We start from the raw sequence: 18,294 nt of genomic DNA, 5'->3' as shown, positions 1-18,294 counted from the left end.
CCTCTCCCGCGGCCCGGCCGCGCGCGCTCCAGAAGCAGGCCTCGGGGAACGTATCAGCCACCCCCGGGATTTGCTGCCGTTCCGGGAGATGACAGCGCTCCAGGTCGGCTAACAGGCTGCCCTTGACTGCAAGGCGCCGGCAGGCAGCAATAGGGACAGCCCTGTGGAAGGCGAGGGGGAGGGTAGAGACTAGAGGAGGCCGCTTTGGTGGCTCAGAGACTGTGGGTTCAGCATGCTCCTGCTGCAACTCTGTGGCGGGCCCTTCGCAGGCAGCAATAGGCAGCGACTACGCCTGGGCCTGCTGGGCCCTCCTGCCATCCCGTGGCCAAAGTGGGTGCTTTAGAACTGTTAGAGAATTTATTAGGGATATGGTGCACGTGTTTCCTATCCTCTCAACTTCATTCCTTCTTCACCACCAAAACTGCACATCCTCGACCCCAAAAGTGCGGGGTTCTCGCCTCCGGCGCAGCCGCTCTGCAGCTTTCGAGTCCAGCCCCTGCGCTCAGCCGAGGGTCAGCGCAGGGTCAGGGGCCCAGGGAGCGACAGGGGTGTGGGCAGCGAATCCGAATGAGGGTCGCACAAAAGTTCTCGAGATACCCCGGATCAAGGATCCCTGACACGCTGGAATCGTCCTCAAAGGGACGCGCTCCCTTTCAGTCTCAGGCAGGGTCCTGGACTCAAGAAGAGCGGCGGGAGCAGGGTCGGAGCGCACACCTTCCGGGTTCCCCAGAAGTTCCCAGGCTGCAAAGAGACTTCGCCGGGTGTTTTCAATTCTCTTTCTTCCTGCTGGGGGTGTTGGAAGCACTTGCTAGCAATCTCCCCCCGGCCCCCCTCCCCCGCCCGCCAAGCTCGATCTCTCAGCGCAGACCCCGAATGAACACACTGGAGATTATTGCTTTTTTAACCCCCGGCTCTGCGCTTTCCGCTTTGCGTTCAGTTGCATCCCTCTTTCCTCTCGAAATTTCCTTCTTTCTTCTCTTCTCTTTCTCTCTTTCTCTCTTTTTTTTAAGATCCGCGAGCAGTGCGGGCGCCGCACGTTGGCTGCGGCCCGCTTCCTGCTTTCTAATGTTCCATTGTGAGGAGCTTCCATTGTGACGTCGCGCCCCTTCGGCTGGGCTTTGTCTGTCCATATATGGGCAGCTACGTCACGGAGCTTTCCCGGGGCTCAGATAAATAGGCTGGTGGAGTTCCCTGGCTGGGAGCTTTTGGGCAGCAGTGAGCTTGCTAGGAAGCGGCGGGGCTGGTGGTGGTGGTAGCAGCGGCAGCAGCAGCGACAGAGGCGGCGGCGGCGGCAGTGGCGGCGGTGGCGGTGGCGGATCGGGGGGCGGGAGGGCTGCGGGCGCGCGTCTGTTTGTGAGATCAATACTGAGGCCGCGATCCCCCCCAGCCCAGCCCCCACTCCCCCCCCCCCGCACACGCCCCCCCACCACCACGACCCAGCCTCACACGGCACCGGCTGAGGCACCCAGGAGGATTACCCACCTTTGCCCTCTCTCCCACCCACCCCCCAAAAAGAGAAGATTCCCTCCCCTGGCCCACCCCTTCCCCTCTTCCCTCCCCCCTCCCCCCGAACTTTCCCTCTCGCATGCTTTTCCCCTGCACCACGGATCGCCTCTCGGATGCCGCTTGCCTGGAAGCTGCGTTAGGAGCGAGCGGCGGAGGTGGCGGCGGTGGCGGCGGCGGCAGCTCGGGAGTGCTATGACCGGCAAACTCGCCGAGAAGCTGCCGGTGACCATGAGCAGTTTGCTAAACCAACTGCCTGACAATCTGTACCCCGAGGAGATCCCCAGCGCGCTCAACCTCTTCTCTGGCAGCAGCGAATCGGTAGCCCATTACAATCAGATGGCTACAGGTAAGGGCGGCGGGGAGGCAGCGAGGCAGCGGAGAAGGAAAGGGAGAGAGGAAGAGGAGGAGGGAACGAGCTAGCGATGGATCGATGGATGGATGGATGGATGGATGGATGGATGAAGAGAGATGGGGGGGCGCGCTGGGAATTTTCTGGGGGGCGAGCTGCTTTTCCCACCCACTCCTCCCGCCCTCCCCGATCGGGAAGGCTTGGTTGGCGACGCCACGGTAGAGGCTTCGGTTCTCCCGGGTGGGGGCAGCCGCCGACCGGAGGGAGGTAGGTGCGAGCGGCTCTAGGGTTCTCCACTTAGGGGGCGCGATCGCCGGGCTGCGCGCAAGGCGTGGTGTTGTCGCCCCCTTTCCCGGGAGGAGCCCAGCGTCCCTTTCACCCGCGCTCTCCCCCCTTACTCCCTCAGCCTCCCACCCGGGATGGAGCCATGTGCGGCGTGGAGTCCCCGCGGTGGGAGAGGTACTGCGACGCTGCCTTTCCTTGGCGTTCAGCAAAGCCATGGGGGTGTGGGGGTGGCGGGGAGAGGGAGAGGGTCCACCCGTGCGGGGGCTGCCACGGGGGAGGGGGGCGATCCCGGGGCCGAGGAATAGCCACTCCCGCTGTGGAGACACGGGCTGATTTTCCGCCACCCTCCACCCTCGCTAGCTGAGGCTGGGCTTTTCCCCTCCAGCAAGAGCCGAAAGCTCCTTCAGGCCCAGAGGAGGCTGGGGCCCGGGGAGGTGGCAGGAGAGCTCCCTTTTCGGGCAGCACCCCTCTACGCGCCGAGGACAAAGCGTCGGAGCGCTTCGGGTCACCGACCCGGGCGCAGTGCGCATCTGGGGCAGGAAAGGTGCGGCGTCCCGGGGAGGACAGGGCTAGGGGGAAGAGGCCGAGTTATGTGCGCTCGAGAGCGAGAGCCCGGCACTCTCCGGGTCTGAAACTACCTGTAGCTGCAGCTACCTGCCCGCCCCACCTTGGGAACAACAACAATGCTTCTCGCGCGCGCGCGCGTGTGTGTGTGGTACGTGAGTGTGTGCGCGGCGTGTGCGGTGTGTGTTCAGCAGCCGCTCCACACCCCGATCCGTAGTATTTTGCTGTATCCAGGTTGCGCCCGAGAGCGCGACACCGCCCGCTTTGCGCCGGGCGCAGCCTTCCTCTTCCCCCATGCGCTGCGCACTCCACCCGGCCGCACCCTCCACACCTGGGCGAGGACCTGGGCGTCCGGCCGGGGAGCCGGCTCGGCTTCACTCACCCCTCCCGTCTTTCCCCTGCTCTCCGCAGAGAATGTGATGGACATCGGTCTGACCAACGAGAAGCCCAACCCGGAACTCTCTTATTCGGGCTCCTTCCAGCCAGCCCCCGGCAACAAGACCGTGACCTACTTGGGAAAGTTCGCCTTCGACTCCCCTTCCAACTGGTGCCAGGACAACATCATTAGCCTCATGAGCGCCGGTATCTTGGGGGTGCCCCCGGCCTCAGGGGCACTCAGCACTCAGACCTCTACGGCTAGCATGGTGCAGCCGCCACAGGGCGATGTGGAGGCCATGTATCCGGCGCTGCCCCCCTATTCTAACTGCAGTGATCTCTACTCGGAGCCTGTGTCCTTCCACGACCCGCAGGGCAACCCCGGGCTCGCCTATTCCCCCCAGGATTACCAATCGGCCAAGCCGGCCTTGGACAGCAATCTCTTCCCCATGATTCCTGACTACAACCTATATCATCACCCCAACGACATGGGCTCCATTCCGGAGCACAAGCCCTTCCAGGGCATGGACCCCATCCGGGTCAACCCGCCTCCTATTACCCCCCTGGAGACCATCAAGGCATTCAAAGACAAGCAGATCCACCCTGGCTTCGGAAGCCTACCCCAGCCGCCGCTCACGCTCAAGCCCATCCGGCCCCGCAAGTACCCCAACCGACCCAGCAAGACCCCGCTCCACGAGCGGCCCCACGCGTGCCCGGCGGAGGGCTGCGACCGCCGTTTCAGCCGCTCAGACGAGCTGACCCGGCACCTGCGCATCCACACGGGCCACAAGCCCTTCCAGTGTCGGATCTGCATGCGGAGCTTCAGCCGCAGCGACCACCTTACCACTCACATCCGCACTCATACGGGCGAGAAGCCCTTTGCCTGCGAGTTCTGCGGGCGCAAGTTTGCGCGCAGCGACGAGCGCAAGCGCCACGCCAAGATCCATCTCAAGCAAAAGGAGAAGAAGGCGGAGAAGGGGGGTGCGCCCTCTGCGTCCTCGGCGCCCCCTGTGTCCTTGGCCCCTGTGGTCACCACCTGCGCCTGAGGCTCGCGCCCCAACACTTTTCCCCTCCAGTGTCTCTCTGCTGCTCGCTTGAAGGCAGCGGGAAAGCTAGCCACGGAGGCGCAGGGGCCGCGCCCTGGCCTCTCCATGGACGTGAGGTCCCTTGTTCCCCTTCGACGTCCCCCGTTTCCACCCTTTCACACCGGCCAACAGTCGGGGGCCCGGGCAGGAGGCGCCTTCCCCTGGCTGCCCCACCTTAGCCAAGGCGTGGGAGCGGAAAGGTGGCGTCTAGCCCGCTTTGTTCAGTTCGGATCGCCTTGATCCAGGGGCCGCCGGGCCGCGCCAAGGACCTGCGGGGGACTGAAGGCGGGGCGTGCCCAAACCTCGCCAGACCCAAGCACCTCACGGTTCCCCCCACGTCTCCCTCGGTTCCCCTTCGAAGACCCGAGAGGGGGAGGGGGTAAGGAGCGCACCAAAGCGCAAAGCTTGTTGCCCGCCGCACGCACGCGCGTCTGCGTGCGGGGATGCGCGCGAGTGTGCGTGCTCGCGTGAGTGTATGTGTGTGTGCGTGTGTGTGCGCGCGCGCGCGTGTGTGGGAGACTCTTGAGCTGAACTGGGCTGTGTCCACCCCAAACTCTTCCCCACATCGGGTCCCCAGACCGCTGGGGGAATGTCCCAGACTTGGGGCCTGCACGTAGCCAGACGAGACGGTCTTCCATCTGCTCAGAAATAATATTTCTTACAGAAATGCCTCGGATGCCACCGCCGCGGTGCTGCTACCGCCGCTAGGGTTTAGCCCCTCAGAACCCCTCCTTTTCTGAGCGCTTCCCTCTTAGGCTTCAGGGCAGTTTGATCTGCGGGGAGAAGGAGCAGCCTTCACTGAACCTGCCTTTTAAAACATGTATTTCCTCAGCCCCACTTTTTAAATCTATGTTCCTGAGTTTGCCCTCCGTCCTTCTCCCTGTCTTCTCCCTTCTGCTCTCTAAGCCCTCTCCCCTCTCTCTCGAAGTCTTTTTTCAGGAAGGCAGGCCTCAACCACCCACCGCATTTCACCATCGTTTTGTCTTTTCCTCACTCACATACCCATTTCTCCTTCCGCCATTGACGGGAAAGCAGGCTCTTTTTTTGCCCTTTGTCATCACCAACACAACAGCTGGAATTTAAATCTATGTCTATGGGGAGTGTGTATATGTATATATAAACACACATATATGCGTATATATACACACAATATGTATTCCTAGCAAAATAAAATCTCAAAGGTACTTGGCTATCCTGTGCAGTGCACCGGAGTTAGGGGAATTTGTAGGCATATACAGCTTTAAGTGATTTATTTTTTACGAAAAGTTTAACAGGTGAGATTATATCTACATGTGTGTGTATGTACATATACATATGCATGTGTGTACGTATGTATACATTTACACACGTACACACACTCTGTCCAAATTTTCCTCAAAGATATGGAGAATTTTGCATTGTTTCGTGGTGATGAATGAGGCATGTCTTTTTCCATGCCCCAGTCTCAGCTTCTCCCCGCCCTACCTCACCTCTTCTCAGGCACCCCCTCTTCCCCAGCCCTCTCCACACAGGGGTGACTCTTTTGAGGTGGAAGAGTAGGGAAGGCTGCTCTGACACAGCTTCCAGCACAGTCTTGACTGAATGTACTGTTCCCTATTAGCGGTATTTCTCCTGTGGTCAGTTAGCTGCCCAGAGAGAAGGAACAAAGGTCTGGAGTTTACAGAATGTCTGTTTTTAAAGTCACTTTATGCTTTTCCCACTTTTTTTTTTTTAAAGAAAAAAAGCACCATTTTTTGTTTTTTTGGTGGTGGATAAATAATACTAAAAGGAGTCTAGTGAAAGGGAAAAAAATCAAAGAGCAGGGGATTGTGGATTTCCAGGTACTTGGACTTTTTGTAGAAGGAGACAGAAGAGGGTGAAGTTTGCCAAGAGGGCCCATATTTTTTCAGCTGAAGGGTAAAATCTTTCTTTGCAGAGACAGTATTTTGCTGAATACTTTTTATAATGTGATGATTATTAAAAAATTTTGGTCACTTCGAAGCTGGAAGGAGGAGTCAGAATCTTCAATATTTTTTCCTCGCTCCTTCTGGGCTATGCATGTCACTGCATGATAACTCTGAGTTTTCCTTTGTTTTAATAAAACTGTTCTCAGACATTTAAGGTAAAATAAGAGAAAAATAACTTTGTTGCCAAAAGGTTGTGCTATCCAGATTTTTTATATGTCTGCATGTTTTAAAAAACAACAAAAGAAAATGCACTCTAACTTATGTGAACTGAGAGAAAAAAACAGGTTTTAAACAGGAAAACCTATGGGGAATGATATTTTTTGAAAGACTTTTGTATAAAGTTGAGTACTTAGAAAAAGACAAACCAGATGTAATATATTTTGTGGATGTTTTTATTTCTTGGATTTATAGTACCTTATACTAAGGTTAAAAATATGCTTGATATTGTGAAAAGGTGAAATTCTTCACCAACATTTCATTTGCTCCTTTGTCACATTGTTATGCCAATATAAAATAGTTAATGAAAACAGCATTTTTAAAAAACGAAATATTGAAATGGTGTAATGTTGTACCATTTGCACTGTGAGCAAATGCTAATACAGTAAATATATTGTGTTTGCTGACAATCAGCCGGCCTATAAATCTCCTTATTTTATTTCTTGTTTTCATAGCATAAAGTTTTGGTTTGGCCTGTTTTTTGCCTTGTTTTGTTTTTGACTGGTGTTTGGTTCAATAGGTTCCTCTGCCTGGTTTTGCCGTTCTTGCTCTGAAAACTCTCAACGTGGAAACGTGGAGTTTGGTCTTACTGGAAGTTGATTAGAATTTTGTGCGGGTTCCGGTGTTTGAAATCCAGTGTTGAGTGTTCACTGTGGTTCTAAGAGAATGGGATTCTCCTCCCCGCTCTGGGAGCCTCAAACTGCCAGAGAGATCAGGTGAACAGATTGGATAAGCTAATGAGAGCCAGGGCTAGTGACTGAAACCTGGACCCCTTCTCTCCGGTTTCCAGTGGATGTCTGAAGGTAGAAGGGAGGAGATCCAGTGTATGGACTGCTTCTCTGATGGCCAAGGGAAGCACCAGAGCAGGACCCTTGAGGGGCTCCTCAGCCATACTGCGGAGTGCTCTTGCTAAAGCTTTTAAAGCCTGAAAAACAGGTATAGACTTAAGAGGGTTCTGCAGCGTTGGCAAGAAACCAGAGAAACTGTTGATCTTTTGTTGTCAGATAATTGGGAAATTCAGGTTTAAAAGTTCTACAACTTCAATCCCACTTGGACAGGATTCTCCAGGCCTTACTATTTGTGACTGCCTTTCGAGAAAGGTGTTCCTGGCTGAAAAACAGCTCTTATGAACTACCCAGGGATGCAAAGCTTTGAAAAGAAGGAACATTTGGGATTTGGAGAACACACAACGAATGTTTTATATAGCATTAACCTCTCGCATCTTATGACTTCTATCTCCCACAAAAGCAGTGCTTCCCCTACCCTGTGAGCTTTCTTCTCCAGAACCTTCCCCTTCCTTAACTGAGTTTATTTGCCCGCCATAGAGCGTTCTCCATTTCTCTTGAGGAGCTATGTACCCTCCGCTTCCTTCCAGTGTCCACATCTCCATCCTGCTCCCCTCACCTTATTCCCTATAGTCTTCAGAATCCTTTATCCCTGTGAGGCTTGTTCTAGAGCAATCTTTGGACAAGTCAGTCCTCTCTCTCTCCTTTTCTTCCTGCCTGATCTCTAAAACACTTGAGCTTCTCTGCCATACATTTTACATATTATCTGCCTCAGCAAAGTTTAAGGACTTGGTGTATGTAAATGTAGCATCACATTGTGACTGTGGGGGACAGTGTCTCAGCACCTGAGGTGCCAACCGGGTCAACCATCCAGTGACAGAAATGTAGTATAGCACGTCTACTCAGAAACCACTCTTGCTGCCCCAATGTATGCCCATCACACTGAAAAATATGGGTGGTATTTCTGGTTAGCTACAATTACCAAGAAATGGAGGCCAGACCTGGGTGGAGGAGGTGGGCTGTGGCCTTAGAAAAGAAAGTTTTTGAAGTGAGAGATCAATAAAGAGACTGCAGTATGGAATCTTAATTTTTCTCACCAACACAATTCTAGGTCACTGGCTGCCATCTTGAATTCCCTTCTCTCACCTCATGAAGCTTTAAAAATTCCAATCTGCAACTTTATGTACAGCCACAAGGAGGTATCCTTCTTTTTTAACAAAGGGAATCCAAGATGGTCAAAAAGTCCTAATGATTGAGTATATAATTCATCTCTTTGCTAAACTAGGTGCTTCCTCTCAGATTTCTATGTGTTTTTCAAGTGAGTATTATCAGAGAAGATAGCATCACTGGGTGTCTTCATAGTTAGCATCCAGCCCCACCTGCACCTTCTCCAACCAAACCAGGCCTTCAGAGTCACACTTTCGTCAACAGTGTACTATGCTGCATGATTAATAAACTCACTTCCCATTGGTGCATATTACTCAATCCAACCTGGTTCAACCACTGGGTTACTTGGCAATATGGCAGCCCGCCTGGCTGGCACCAGTCTTGTGTGGTGTAATCTCTGATTCACACTTTGCAGCTAGATAAGGCTGTCCCAGATAGCATCACACCAGCTACTCAACCTGCCTGAGTTTTGTAAATATGGGGAGAGGAGACACAACCCGAAAACTTAGGGATGAAGTGAGGACAAGGTAGAGAAGAGGCCTGGATGGGTCTATCATGAGAAGGAATCAACGGAGGCTATGCAAAGAAGAGGCTGGAAGCACAGTCAGGCATCAAATGTGGAAGAGGTAGAGGCATAGGCCCTTCCAAGCAACCCTTAAGGTGTTCAGGGGACAAATGAAAGGATGCATTGTATACACACACACATAAACACACGTTCCTCAGAAGTGGCATACTGAGGGTGACGACTCTGCAAAATTGTACTCAGTGAACTTGGGTTGGGTACAAATGAGGAGATACTTTGTGAGAACTGGGGGCAAGGAGTGGTATGTTTTTATACGGTGGTGGTGGTGGTGGTGGTGAGTGGGTAAGTGTTTGTGTATTATTCACAAGTGTATAAAAAGAAATAGCAAGGTGTATTCTGGTGAATGAATCGCCAGTCTCCACTGATCCCCTTTTGCCAGTCCAGAATTTGACTGCCATAGATGAGGGGGTTGTGAGCTGCCTTTTCCTGGCCTTAATTGGCTCCCCTACTGTCCTGGAATAATAAGCCTGGGGAAAGTAGGAGGCCTCTGTGTGTCCCAAAGACTAGAAATCATAGTGGCAAAATCTTAACAACTAGGGGGAAAAGACTTTCTAAAAGGTGCCATGGGGTTTTTTTTTAAATAGGCTGTAATCCTGAATCTATCCCAAGTAGTTCTTTTCAGAAAACCCATTCTTTGTGCAGAGAGGAATGAGGTCTCCAGAGGAAGAGGAAAGATCTGAGTGAATCTCAGAGCCCCTTGGTCACACCAATCCCTGGGACAGCCCTGAGGACACAATCACTCCCCTATCAGTCATCTACAGAAGCCAAGAACATGTCTGGCCTCGTCAGCTTCTCCCAGCATCCCAGCTCTTGAAACATCACCAGTCAAAAGAGTGGTGAAGGTTCCCACCTGCTCCATCTCTAATATTTTCAATGATTCGTTATTTTCACAGCCCTCTGCAAGAGCAGATGTGGGCCAGAATTAGGGGCCAAAGTCTCGGACATGTCTATACCCAGGCAGGAAGGGACCAAGCCTGACTCTCCTGTCTGGGATCCCTGGTTCCCCATCCTCATCATGGCTGCTTCATCTGGGATCTGAAATTGGGGCAGTCCCTGCCACTGCCCCTGCTGGCCACCAGGGGCACAGTGCTCCTGTGTCCACTGACCCTGGCATGGAAATACCATTTCTTCCCTTCTGGCAAACACACAGATGGCTAGAAGAAAGATTTCTGAGCCATCTGACTAAGGAGCTAATGCAAACAGAATGTGGCCACAAAGCTGCATAAAAAGAATGAGAGAATACAAGGTTCTAGATGGTGCTGGCTGCTCAACAAAAACGTTCTAACTTCTAGCTTGTGTGGGAATTGGACCGCCATATGTTTTCTTTAATGTCGCCTGACCTGCTTCTTGGCCTTGTCTCCAGGGGGCACCCAGCACATTCTCTCAGGGCCAGGACATGGGGCTTCCCTGGTTTACTGAGATCCTGCTCTACTCTTAAGGTCCCTGGATGAAGGACAAAGAAGGAACTCTCTAGGCCTCAGAATGCCTTTCCTGGACCTCAGGCATCCTACCCTGCTCCCACAATCACCCCACTCCTGGGGCCCTCCGGTCCTAACATTGCTTCAGTGTGATGCTCTGGGCCCTGCTTATTCTGCATGAAGCATAATCACGAGTCCTTTGGGCTGCCTCTCCCCATGAGGACTGCCTAGGGCCTGCAACCATCTGTATCTGGGGCCTTCATAGTGGCATCGTAACCCAATCTGAAACAGGCTACTCTTTTCTGACCCAGCCAAGAGCAGACTTGAGTTCCCTTTTTGGTTACCACTGGCTCCCTAGTTGTCGTCTCAGGAAGGCCTCCACCTCTCAGCTCCCTGGAGGCAAAGAGATGTCTGAGCCCCCCTGAGGCTGGGGACACCCCAGCCCTCCAGAGGGGAAGTTACCCTTGTCTGTGAACCTATATTCACTGGGGTGGCACACCCCAGGGGGCAGCCACCCACCCAGAATGCATCAGGTTCCTGTCTCCACCAAAGGGAGAGAGCTTAGTGACCAGAACAGAGCTGGCCTCCAGGCACATTGGCTTCTCAACAACCGGCTTCCAGAGCTCTGGCACTTTCTACTCCTTAGCATTTTGCCCCTCCAGGTTGTCTAGGTGCCTAAAGGTCTTCCATTCCTCCTGTTCCCTTCTCCTCATTGCTTAGGAAGTTCAGGTCATTGGAGCAGGAAGGCAGAAAACTTCCAGTGCCTGTGCAACCCCAGGGTACCAAGGAAAGCCTTCTTGGGGCACTTATTACTTACACAGGTCTTTATCCAGAAAATTGAGGAGCAGTTTGATAACCCAGCAGCTATTCCAGCTCTTCCCTTGGGGCCCTTAACTTGCTTTGGAATCATTACCTCCATGTTAGATCTGAATTTCAACTATGCCACTTCCTTACACTGTGAATGTCAAGTTTCTTAGTCTCTCTGAACCTCAGTTTCCTCCTGTTTTATTCTTGCTGTTGTGGGGTTTGAATGCGGTAATGTATATGGTGCCTGGTTCATTGTGGGTGCTCCATACGTGTGACTTATCTTCCCTGTCCCTTGCCTCTGTCTCCTTCCCCCCACCTCCAAACATAGATTCAAGAAAAGAGGCTCTATCTTCACCAGGATCAGTGCCCCAGTTCACACACAGCAGAGGAACCTGCAGTCCTCCCCAGCACGCCCAGCTCCAGCCATCCTCTGGACACCTGTATGCTGAAAATGGATCCTCTCCACCCTACCCCACAATCTGTCTAGAGGACATGAGTCCTGTCCCCTCTTGGCCACAGCTGCTGTTCATTGTTGCCATTTCCTGGCCTGGTTCCTGACCCCTTCCCAGGTCTTCTTGTCTCTCTCACTTACATGGGTGGCTGTGACACCTTCCCGATCCAGTATCGTCTGCAAAGTTAATTAATGTGTCATTGGGCGGTTGCCTGCTTCCTGATCCTTATCAAGGATTTAAATAAAATGCAGCAGCAGTCCCAGCTCTTCCTCATCAGTCCATCTCCCTGGATCTGAGTCTTCTTCTTAGTCATCTGTCCTTGACCTCGGCCTTCTGGCTGGTTCTCAGCTTCCAGCCTCAGGGCTGGTGGCGCTGCCCCTGCCCAACCCTAGTTTGGGAGCAGAAATGCCAACCAGGGCTTTAATGGCAACGACGTTCTGTAAGAGAATCATGGACGTCAGGGTCCTTACCTCATCCTGCCCCCTTGGGGGGGTCCCCCTGGATTTGTGGAGTCATAAGGGACCCTAAGAAGCTATTTAGTTCAATGCATTTCTTTTAGGTAAAGAAACGAAGGCCTCCAGAGGTTCTGTGACTTGTCCAAGATCACACATCCAGTAAGGGCAGAGCCAGAACTTCAGATCCAGACTACCCATGGAGAGTCCTGTGGAAAGATGCTGATTGCTTCATTTATTTAGTAAATATTTGTTGAGGGACGTAGCAGAGAACAAAAAATCAAATCCCTCTATTCTCTTAAAGAAGATGTGGTACATATATACAATGGAATACTACTCAGCTGCAAAACAGAACAAAATCGTTCCATTTGCAATGACATGGATGGACCTTGAGGGAATTATGTTAAGTGAAATAAGCCAGCTAGAGAAGGATAATCTGTGTATGACTCCACTCATATGAGGAATTTAAAAATGTGGACTAAGAGAACAGTTTAGTGGCTACCAGGGGAAAGGTGGGGTGGGGGGTGGGCACAAAGGGTGAAGTGGTGCACCTACAACATGAACGACAAACATTAATGTACAACTGAAATTTCGCAAGATTGTAACCTATCATTAACTCAATAAAAAAAAAAAAAAATCCCTCCATTCTCAAAGCTTCCGTTCTCCAGGGCAGAGACAGATAAAAAACAAACAAGTAAATACATACTCTGTCAGATTGTGATATGTGTTATACAGAAAAATACAGCAGAGTAAGAATGGGGAGTTCTGGGATGGGGGTTACAATTACATATAGGGTGGTACGGGACAGCCTCATGGGGAAGGGGCTTTTGTGCACAGATGCAGGAAGTGCTGGAGCTGGCCACGTGGATATCTGGGCAAGAGTGCTCCAGGCAGAGGGGACAGTGAGTGTAAACGTCCTGATGATGGTGTTCTTGGACTATTCAAGGAACCACATAGAGCCAGAGTGGCTGGAAACAAGTCAGGAAGGGAGTCAGCCATAGGAAGAAGTCAGAGGGGCAGTGCGGGACAAGGTCGTGGAGAAAGCAAATGCTCTCTGCAGGCTGCTGGTCTGGGAGAGGCCCCGTTGCCAAGGGGAGAGCCATGACCTATGCCTGGGCTGCCCAGCCACGGGACAGGTGCCCCCGCCCTCTGCCCAAGCTGCCTCTCCTTTCAGCCCTTAAAGCCCCCTTGCTCCACTAAGCTTCCTAATCCCTCCAATTGCAGTCTTCTTGGCCTTTCTTTCATGTCCTCTCAGAGGCCACTGATGTTGCCTAAACTCCAGTTTGGTCAAGGAGAGAAGAACTACCTCCTTCAAGAACCGCGGCCTCAGACCCCTTGCTCTTCCTGTTGATGTTCCCCTAGACGCCAAGTTCCAAACAAGATGGACGACTCTTCCTGCTGCCCAACGTTAGAGTGCGCATCTCCCTTGGCCTCATCTCTCAGAAATCACTCCTGCAGAGCCAGCTCCTTCCTTTGTCTGTGGCTAGACTGGCCATGTTTCTTGCCTTGGCAAAGAGCTGGTGGATGGCCAGCTTCCTCCAATATGGTCACATTCTCACCCCTACCCTGAGCCCTGAACATGCAAGACGGGACATTCCTAAAATCACTTGATCCACAATACTCCTTGCCACAGGTTCTATTTCCCTGGATTGTTACAAATCTTAGTTTTAGTCATTTCTATAGAGTTGTCTAAGAAGAAAAATTTCCTCCCCTTGCCTTTTTTTGGTCTTCCACTTCATGTCTTTCCAAAAGCCCCCCTTAGTTTCTGTCTTTCCCTGGAAGCTTGGCATCATCCAGAGATACTTTGCATTTCATTCATTCATCCATTAATTTAGCAAAACTGCATTAACCCAGGTACGGTGCCTGTCCCTGGGGTGGCAGGGGAGTGACAGGCAGTACAAAGATGACCATGAACAGGACATAGTCTCTGCCCTCAGGGATCTCCCATTTGGTCAAGGGAGAAGCAGACACATAAATAGATGATTTCAATACATGGGGCCTGGTGTCATGTAATGGTGGTCCCTAATAAACTCCCCTACATCAGAGTCTAGGGGAAGGCGGGGGAAGCAGGAACAGGGGTGAGGAAAACTTCCTGGAGGATCTCAGAAACTCCTCTCCTAGGTCCCACAATAATAACAAAACCACTAAGTACTGAGAACTTCCTACATGCCAAGTGCCGTGCTAAGAATTATCCCATTGGATTCTAGGTAGAGTGAATCTACCCCAGGATGCTCACCTGGTGGCCTGAGTGGCTGCTCACCCTCTTGTCCTTTTCCCTGAGGAGGAAGGGAAAATCCCAGTGGCCCATGGGTCCTGGGAAACAACATAGCAACTTGGCAACTCTTGAGCGTGCCCAGCTGCCTTGGTGGAGGTTGTCCAATCCAAATGACACTTCCCTGTGTTACATTCTGGTTGCTTCTTCTTGCTTCAAGGCGAACTTTTCCAGGGCTGCAGGAGGGGTTAAGATAGGGGCTCCATCTTCTGATTCTCCTTGGCCTGTGTAGAGCATCCCTCTGGCTGACCTCCTTGCCTGGTTGTCAGCCCAGGACCTGAGATAGTGAGCTGGGAGGAAAGGCAACCCCACATCCTCTTCTCTTGGGCACTTAGAGTTATGCTCCCACAATTCCAAGCATGGACAAACCTCTGCCTTCCCCCTTCTCAGCCTACCCACCTGTTTCTCCTTTGCTGCTGGTTGAAGAGCTCAGGCCTCTCAGCCAAAAGACTGAGCTGTGGCTTCAGTCCCAGCATTGCCTTTCTGTGTGTTGGACTGTAAGTCAATCTCATAACTTGGTTGAGCCTCTGTTCTCCCATCTGTACAAGGGGGTTAATGCCCCTACTCCACAGGGCTGTTGAGAGGCTCCACTGCGATGTAAAATTATGGAAAAGAGCTCTCCTGTCCCAGAATTCTGAAGAAGACTGTCGGGGGACATTTTTCTCCTTCTGCAGGTAGATATTCTAGGGAGATGTTCTAGGCAGAGCTAGGAGTCGGGTCTGAACTCTTCTTACTAGGTCAGCTGAGAAAACCGCACAGGATCCAGCTGGCTCAGAGGTGAGGAGCCCAGGAAGGATCCCTCCTTCTCTGTCAGAAACTGTTCCTTCTGGGTCTTATGGCGCTGGAACCTGCATCTGATGAGAATATATGCTGTCAAACAGCTATATACCTTTGGGCTCCACTGCATCACGAGTTAGGAGGCCCGGCATCTGGTCTTGACTCGACAGTAGGACAAAGCTGCAGGACATTGCAAAGTCACAGCTTTCCTCTGGGTCTTAAAGTCCCAGTCAGAAAAGTGAGTGCTGCTAGTGGTGGATCCATACAGCACCTCCAGCTCTGATGTGCAGAGGTTCCAGGACCTTCCCTCTGTGCACACAAGACCCACATTTCCACCACAGCTGGGGGGATTGAGCCAGGGCCCAGCAGGGGCAGGAAGAGGGAGAGGCCTCTGCTCTTGACCGCCTGGGCCCAAACTTAAAGATCCCACTTCCTGCTGCTCAGAAGCGCCAGCCTCTCTCAATCCCCATTGGCTCCCTGGGTCCTCTGTTCCCTCTCTCTAGTTCCTTCTGGCCCGAGTCCATGGGGAGAATGGTCTGTGGCTGCATTTGTTTCTTGGAATGTGTTTTTCAGTGCTTTGTCTCATATTTGCCTGAAAACTGTGTAGAAACTGACATTTAGTGAGGTCCCCTGGTTTGGGATCCCATTCAACCCAGAGGCTCTCAGCAGTGGCCTGATATCACTGATGGATCAGCCTCATGAGCATGGACTAGAAGGCCCCCAAAGGTGGCTAGCTCCTGGATGGAGCCACTGCCCTGGTGAGGGAGCAGCAGGGGCTTGAAAGCCTCAGAAGCTCTGCCTTTGGGTCTCTACCCCAAGATTCCTCCTGTTGGGAGTCTTCTGTTTTTGGATTTTAGCCCCAAACCCACCACGTGAGACTCTGGCTCTCCTACCAGGGCCTCATCTCAGGAAAGGCCTCTCAGGAGGTCCTGGAACCTCATTCTTCTGCCCATCCCCAAGCCTGAGTGTGCTCCTCCCAAACAGGCTGCCTGGAACCAGCAGCCCCTCCCTGCCGGCAAGCCCTCTCTCTCTTATCTTGAACATCACCCTTATCCCATCCCTCACCCCACTTCAGCATCTTCTGGGTTACCCAACCACCCCTAGGTCAAGCCTGTGTTGGACGAGTTGAGTCATCACCTCCGTCTCCTCCCCAACCTTCCCAGGACCCAGGGCTTGGTCTGGTTTAGCAGGCTGGGAGGGAGGGCTCCATCCCTTCCATGTAAGTAGCCTCCAAGGCCCCATGGCCTCCCAGGACCAGGATTTTCCTGGTACTCAGCCAAACTTTGTCTTCCCTGGAACACTACCTGGTGGGCCCTCCTATGTCCTCAGCACTATAGACTCCCATCACCAGTTAGATCACCCAGCAGATCCCCTGAGTCTGCTCACTGCCCATCTCTCCACCCAGCCCCTCCTCTGACTAGTCATGGAACCTTGGACACAGCAACTAACCTCTCTGGGCCTCAGATGACACATCTGTGAAATGAGGGTAATAATACTTCTTCTGCCTCAGGCAGGACCCTGGGCCAGCTGATTTCCCAAGGTCCTCTTCCCGTCTTCTTAGGTCTGCTCATTCTCAGGTCTCTATCTCCCTTACTCTTAGGATACCTCCTCGGCAACCACCTGGGATTCTTAGTTCACTGCATCCCTATTCTCCTGCACCAGCTCTCTCCTTGGCTCCCACCTCTCTCCCATCCATCCTCCCACCCTCAGGTCTGTGCAGGCTTTCCTCTAGGAGTCTCCAAACAAGGCCAAGGAAATCCTTGCGAAAAGCCCTCCAGACAAACCCCCAGTGGTTCAGGTCTCCACGTCCCTCCGCACTCCCCCCACGCTGTCTAGGGAAACCCAGAGGTTCGAGAGCAAAGCCCAGTGTCCCTCTGGGGACAAGAAGGCAGGCTCTGTCCCCTGTTCACATCGCATTCTGGAGCTGGCGGGGCCCTCGGCAGTCCCTTCCGTGTGCAGCCCAGGTTGCACGGCTCCCATCTTTGTGCGCATCCTGCACACACATGCACGCAGCAGCCCTACTCAATTCTGCCACAAGCACAGTCTCTCCTGCTTTCCCTCCCCCTCTCTATTTCTCTTTCTGCGCTGTGCTCCTAGAACACACCCTCCCAGCCCACCAATCCTACACATGCCACTGCACTTTACAAGCATCAGCTCCAGAATTTCCCAGTTCTCCACTTGCTCCTCCACCTCATCCCTCCAACTCCTCCACCCCCAAAGGGTGGGCCCTGTCTGTCCACAAGACAAAGATGCTTCAGCTTCTCCCAGCCTGCCTTTGCAGGAAGGGTCTTTGCTGGCTCCTCCATAAGCCCCTCACCTCCCCTTCCCTATGAGGAAAAACAGCCCCAGGCCCCCACCAGCCCAGGCAGCCTCCCCCCCCAGCAGCTGGTGAGAAGACAAGAAGAAGGAAGAACTGTAGGTTCTTTTCCACAAGACTCCTGGATTTTGTACCAAAATGCAGGGTGTGCTCCTGTTTGCATTTTTTTTTTTTTTGTTTCCTTTCTGAAAATAACCATGAAACTATCATTTCCTCCCACTGCCTTTTCCCTATCTCATTTGGATTAGCAGAGTTGCTGGAGAGGTGGTTTGGAGCCACTGATGGCCTCCTTCTCTGGCCGGGTCCGGAGAACTCACCGGTGGTTTTCAAGCAGGTGCTGCCAGATGGGTGCTGGGTCCCATAGGGCGGAGGGAAGGAGCACAGACACTGGGCACAGTGGGTCCCTGCAGCCCACTCAATCCAAGGCTTCTGGGAAACCAGGTTTCTGCCTGGCCTTGTCCCCAAGTTGGGAAATATTGGGAACAACCCTGCCCTGGTTTTCCCTCAGCTGTATCTTCTGGGCGTGAGGGAGAGACCGGCAGCTCAGCCCCCTCCCTTGGCTGACAAGAGGGGAAGCTGCAATGGATGCAGTCTCTCAAAGTGAGATGAGGGAATCAACACAGAGGCGTCTATACTTATACCAGAAGGAAAATTGAGTGCAGGCTAGGGGTATATTTCTCTTTTTCCATTTTGTTTTCCATTTCCAATACCTCTTCCCATTCAGCCATTCTGGGCACCCGTGCTGCTGCACCAGGAAGCAAGCCTCTAGAGACACCAGATCCAGGGTTGAGGGTAGTGGGTCAGAGAGGCCCCCAAAGGAACCTGCTGCTCACTCACCCGAGTGCCTTTGGGGTCCAGCCCACTGAACTCCAAGACTTGCTTGAGAAACTGGATTCGCCCCGCCTCCCCTGGCCCTCACTGTAGAGGTGCTGGCCCTG

General features: G+C 52.8%; 1 protein-coding gene across 3 annotated transcripts; it reads left to right on the top strand.

Moving 5' to 3' along the window:
* The first annotated feature begins 1,149 nt into the window (after positions 1-1,149).
* EGR3 (early growth response 3) lies at positions 1,150-6,805 on the top strand. Of its 3 annotated transcripts, XM_070611298.1 has the most exons (3): positions 1,194-1,852; positions 2,262-2,314; positions 3,116-6,805. In XM_070611298.1, exons 2-3 carry the CDS (start codon positions 2,275-2,277, stop codon positions 4,123-4,125), a joined length of 1,050 nt encoding a protein of 349 aa, XP_070467399.1. In that variant the 5' UTR covers positions 1,194-1,852; positions 2,262-2,274; the 3' UTR covers positions 4,126-6,805. The 3 variants fall into 3 exon arrangements, with proteins under 3 accessions (XP_008521190.2, XP_070467399.1, XP_070467398.1); XM_008522968.2 differs by lacking the exon at positions 2,262-2,314 and having other exon boundaries at positions 1,150-1,852; XM_070611297.1 differs by lacking the exons at positions 1,194-1,852; positions 2,262-2,314 and adding an exon at positions 1,887-2,122.
* Positions 6,806-18,294: the final 11,489 nt, after the last annotated feature.

This window comes from Equus przewalskii, chromosome 2 (genome assembly GCF_037783145.1).
Source record: "Equus przewalskii isolate Varuska chromosome 2, EquPr2, whole genome shotgun sequence".
Classification (NCBI taxonomy): Eukaryota; Metazoa; Chordata; class Mammalia; order Perissodactyla; family Equidae; genus Equus; species Equus przewalskii.
Note: the sequence above shows the minus strand (reverse complement) of the source record. Positions and strands in the feature narration are given on the sequence as shown.

What these genes read in the sequence shown, in the direction of transcription:
- EGR3 (XM_008522968.2), top strand. Translation starts at nt 1,699, where the DNA reads ATGACCGGCAAACTCGCCGAGAAGCTGCCGGTGACCATGAGCAGTTTG. An exon ending in TTACAATCAGATGGCTACAG is followed by an intron (nt 1,853 to 3,115) that starts GTAAGGGCGGCG and finishes TGCTCTCCGCAG; the next exon opens with AGAATGTGATGGACATCGGT.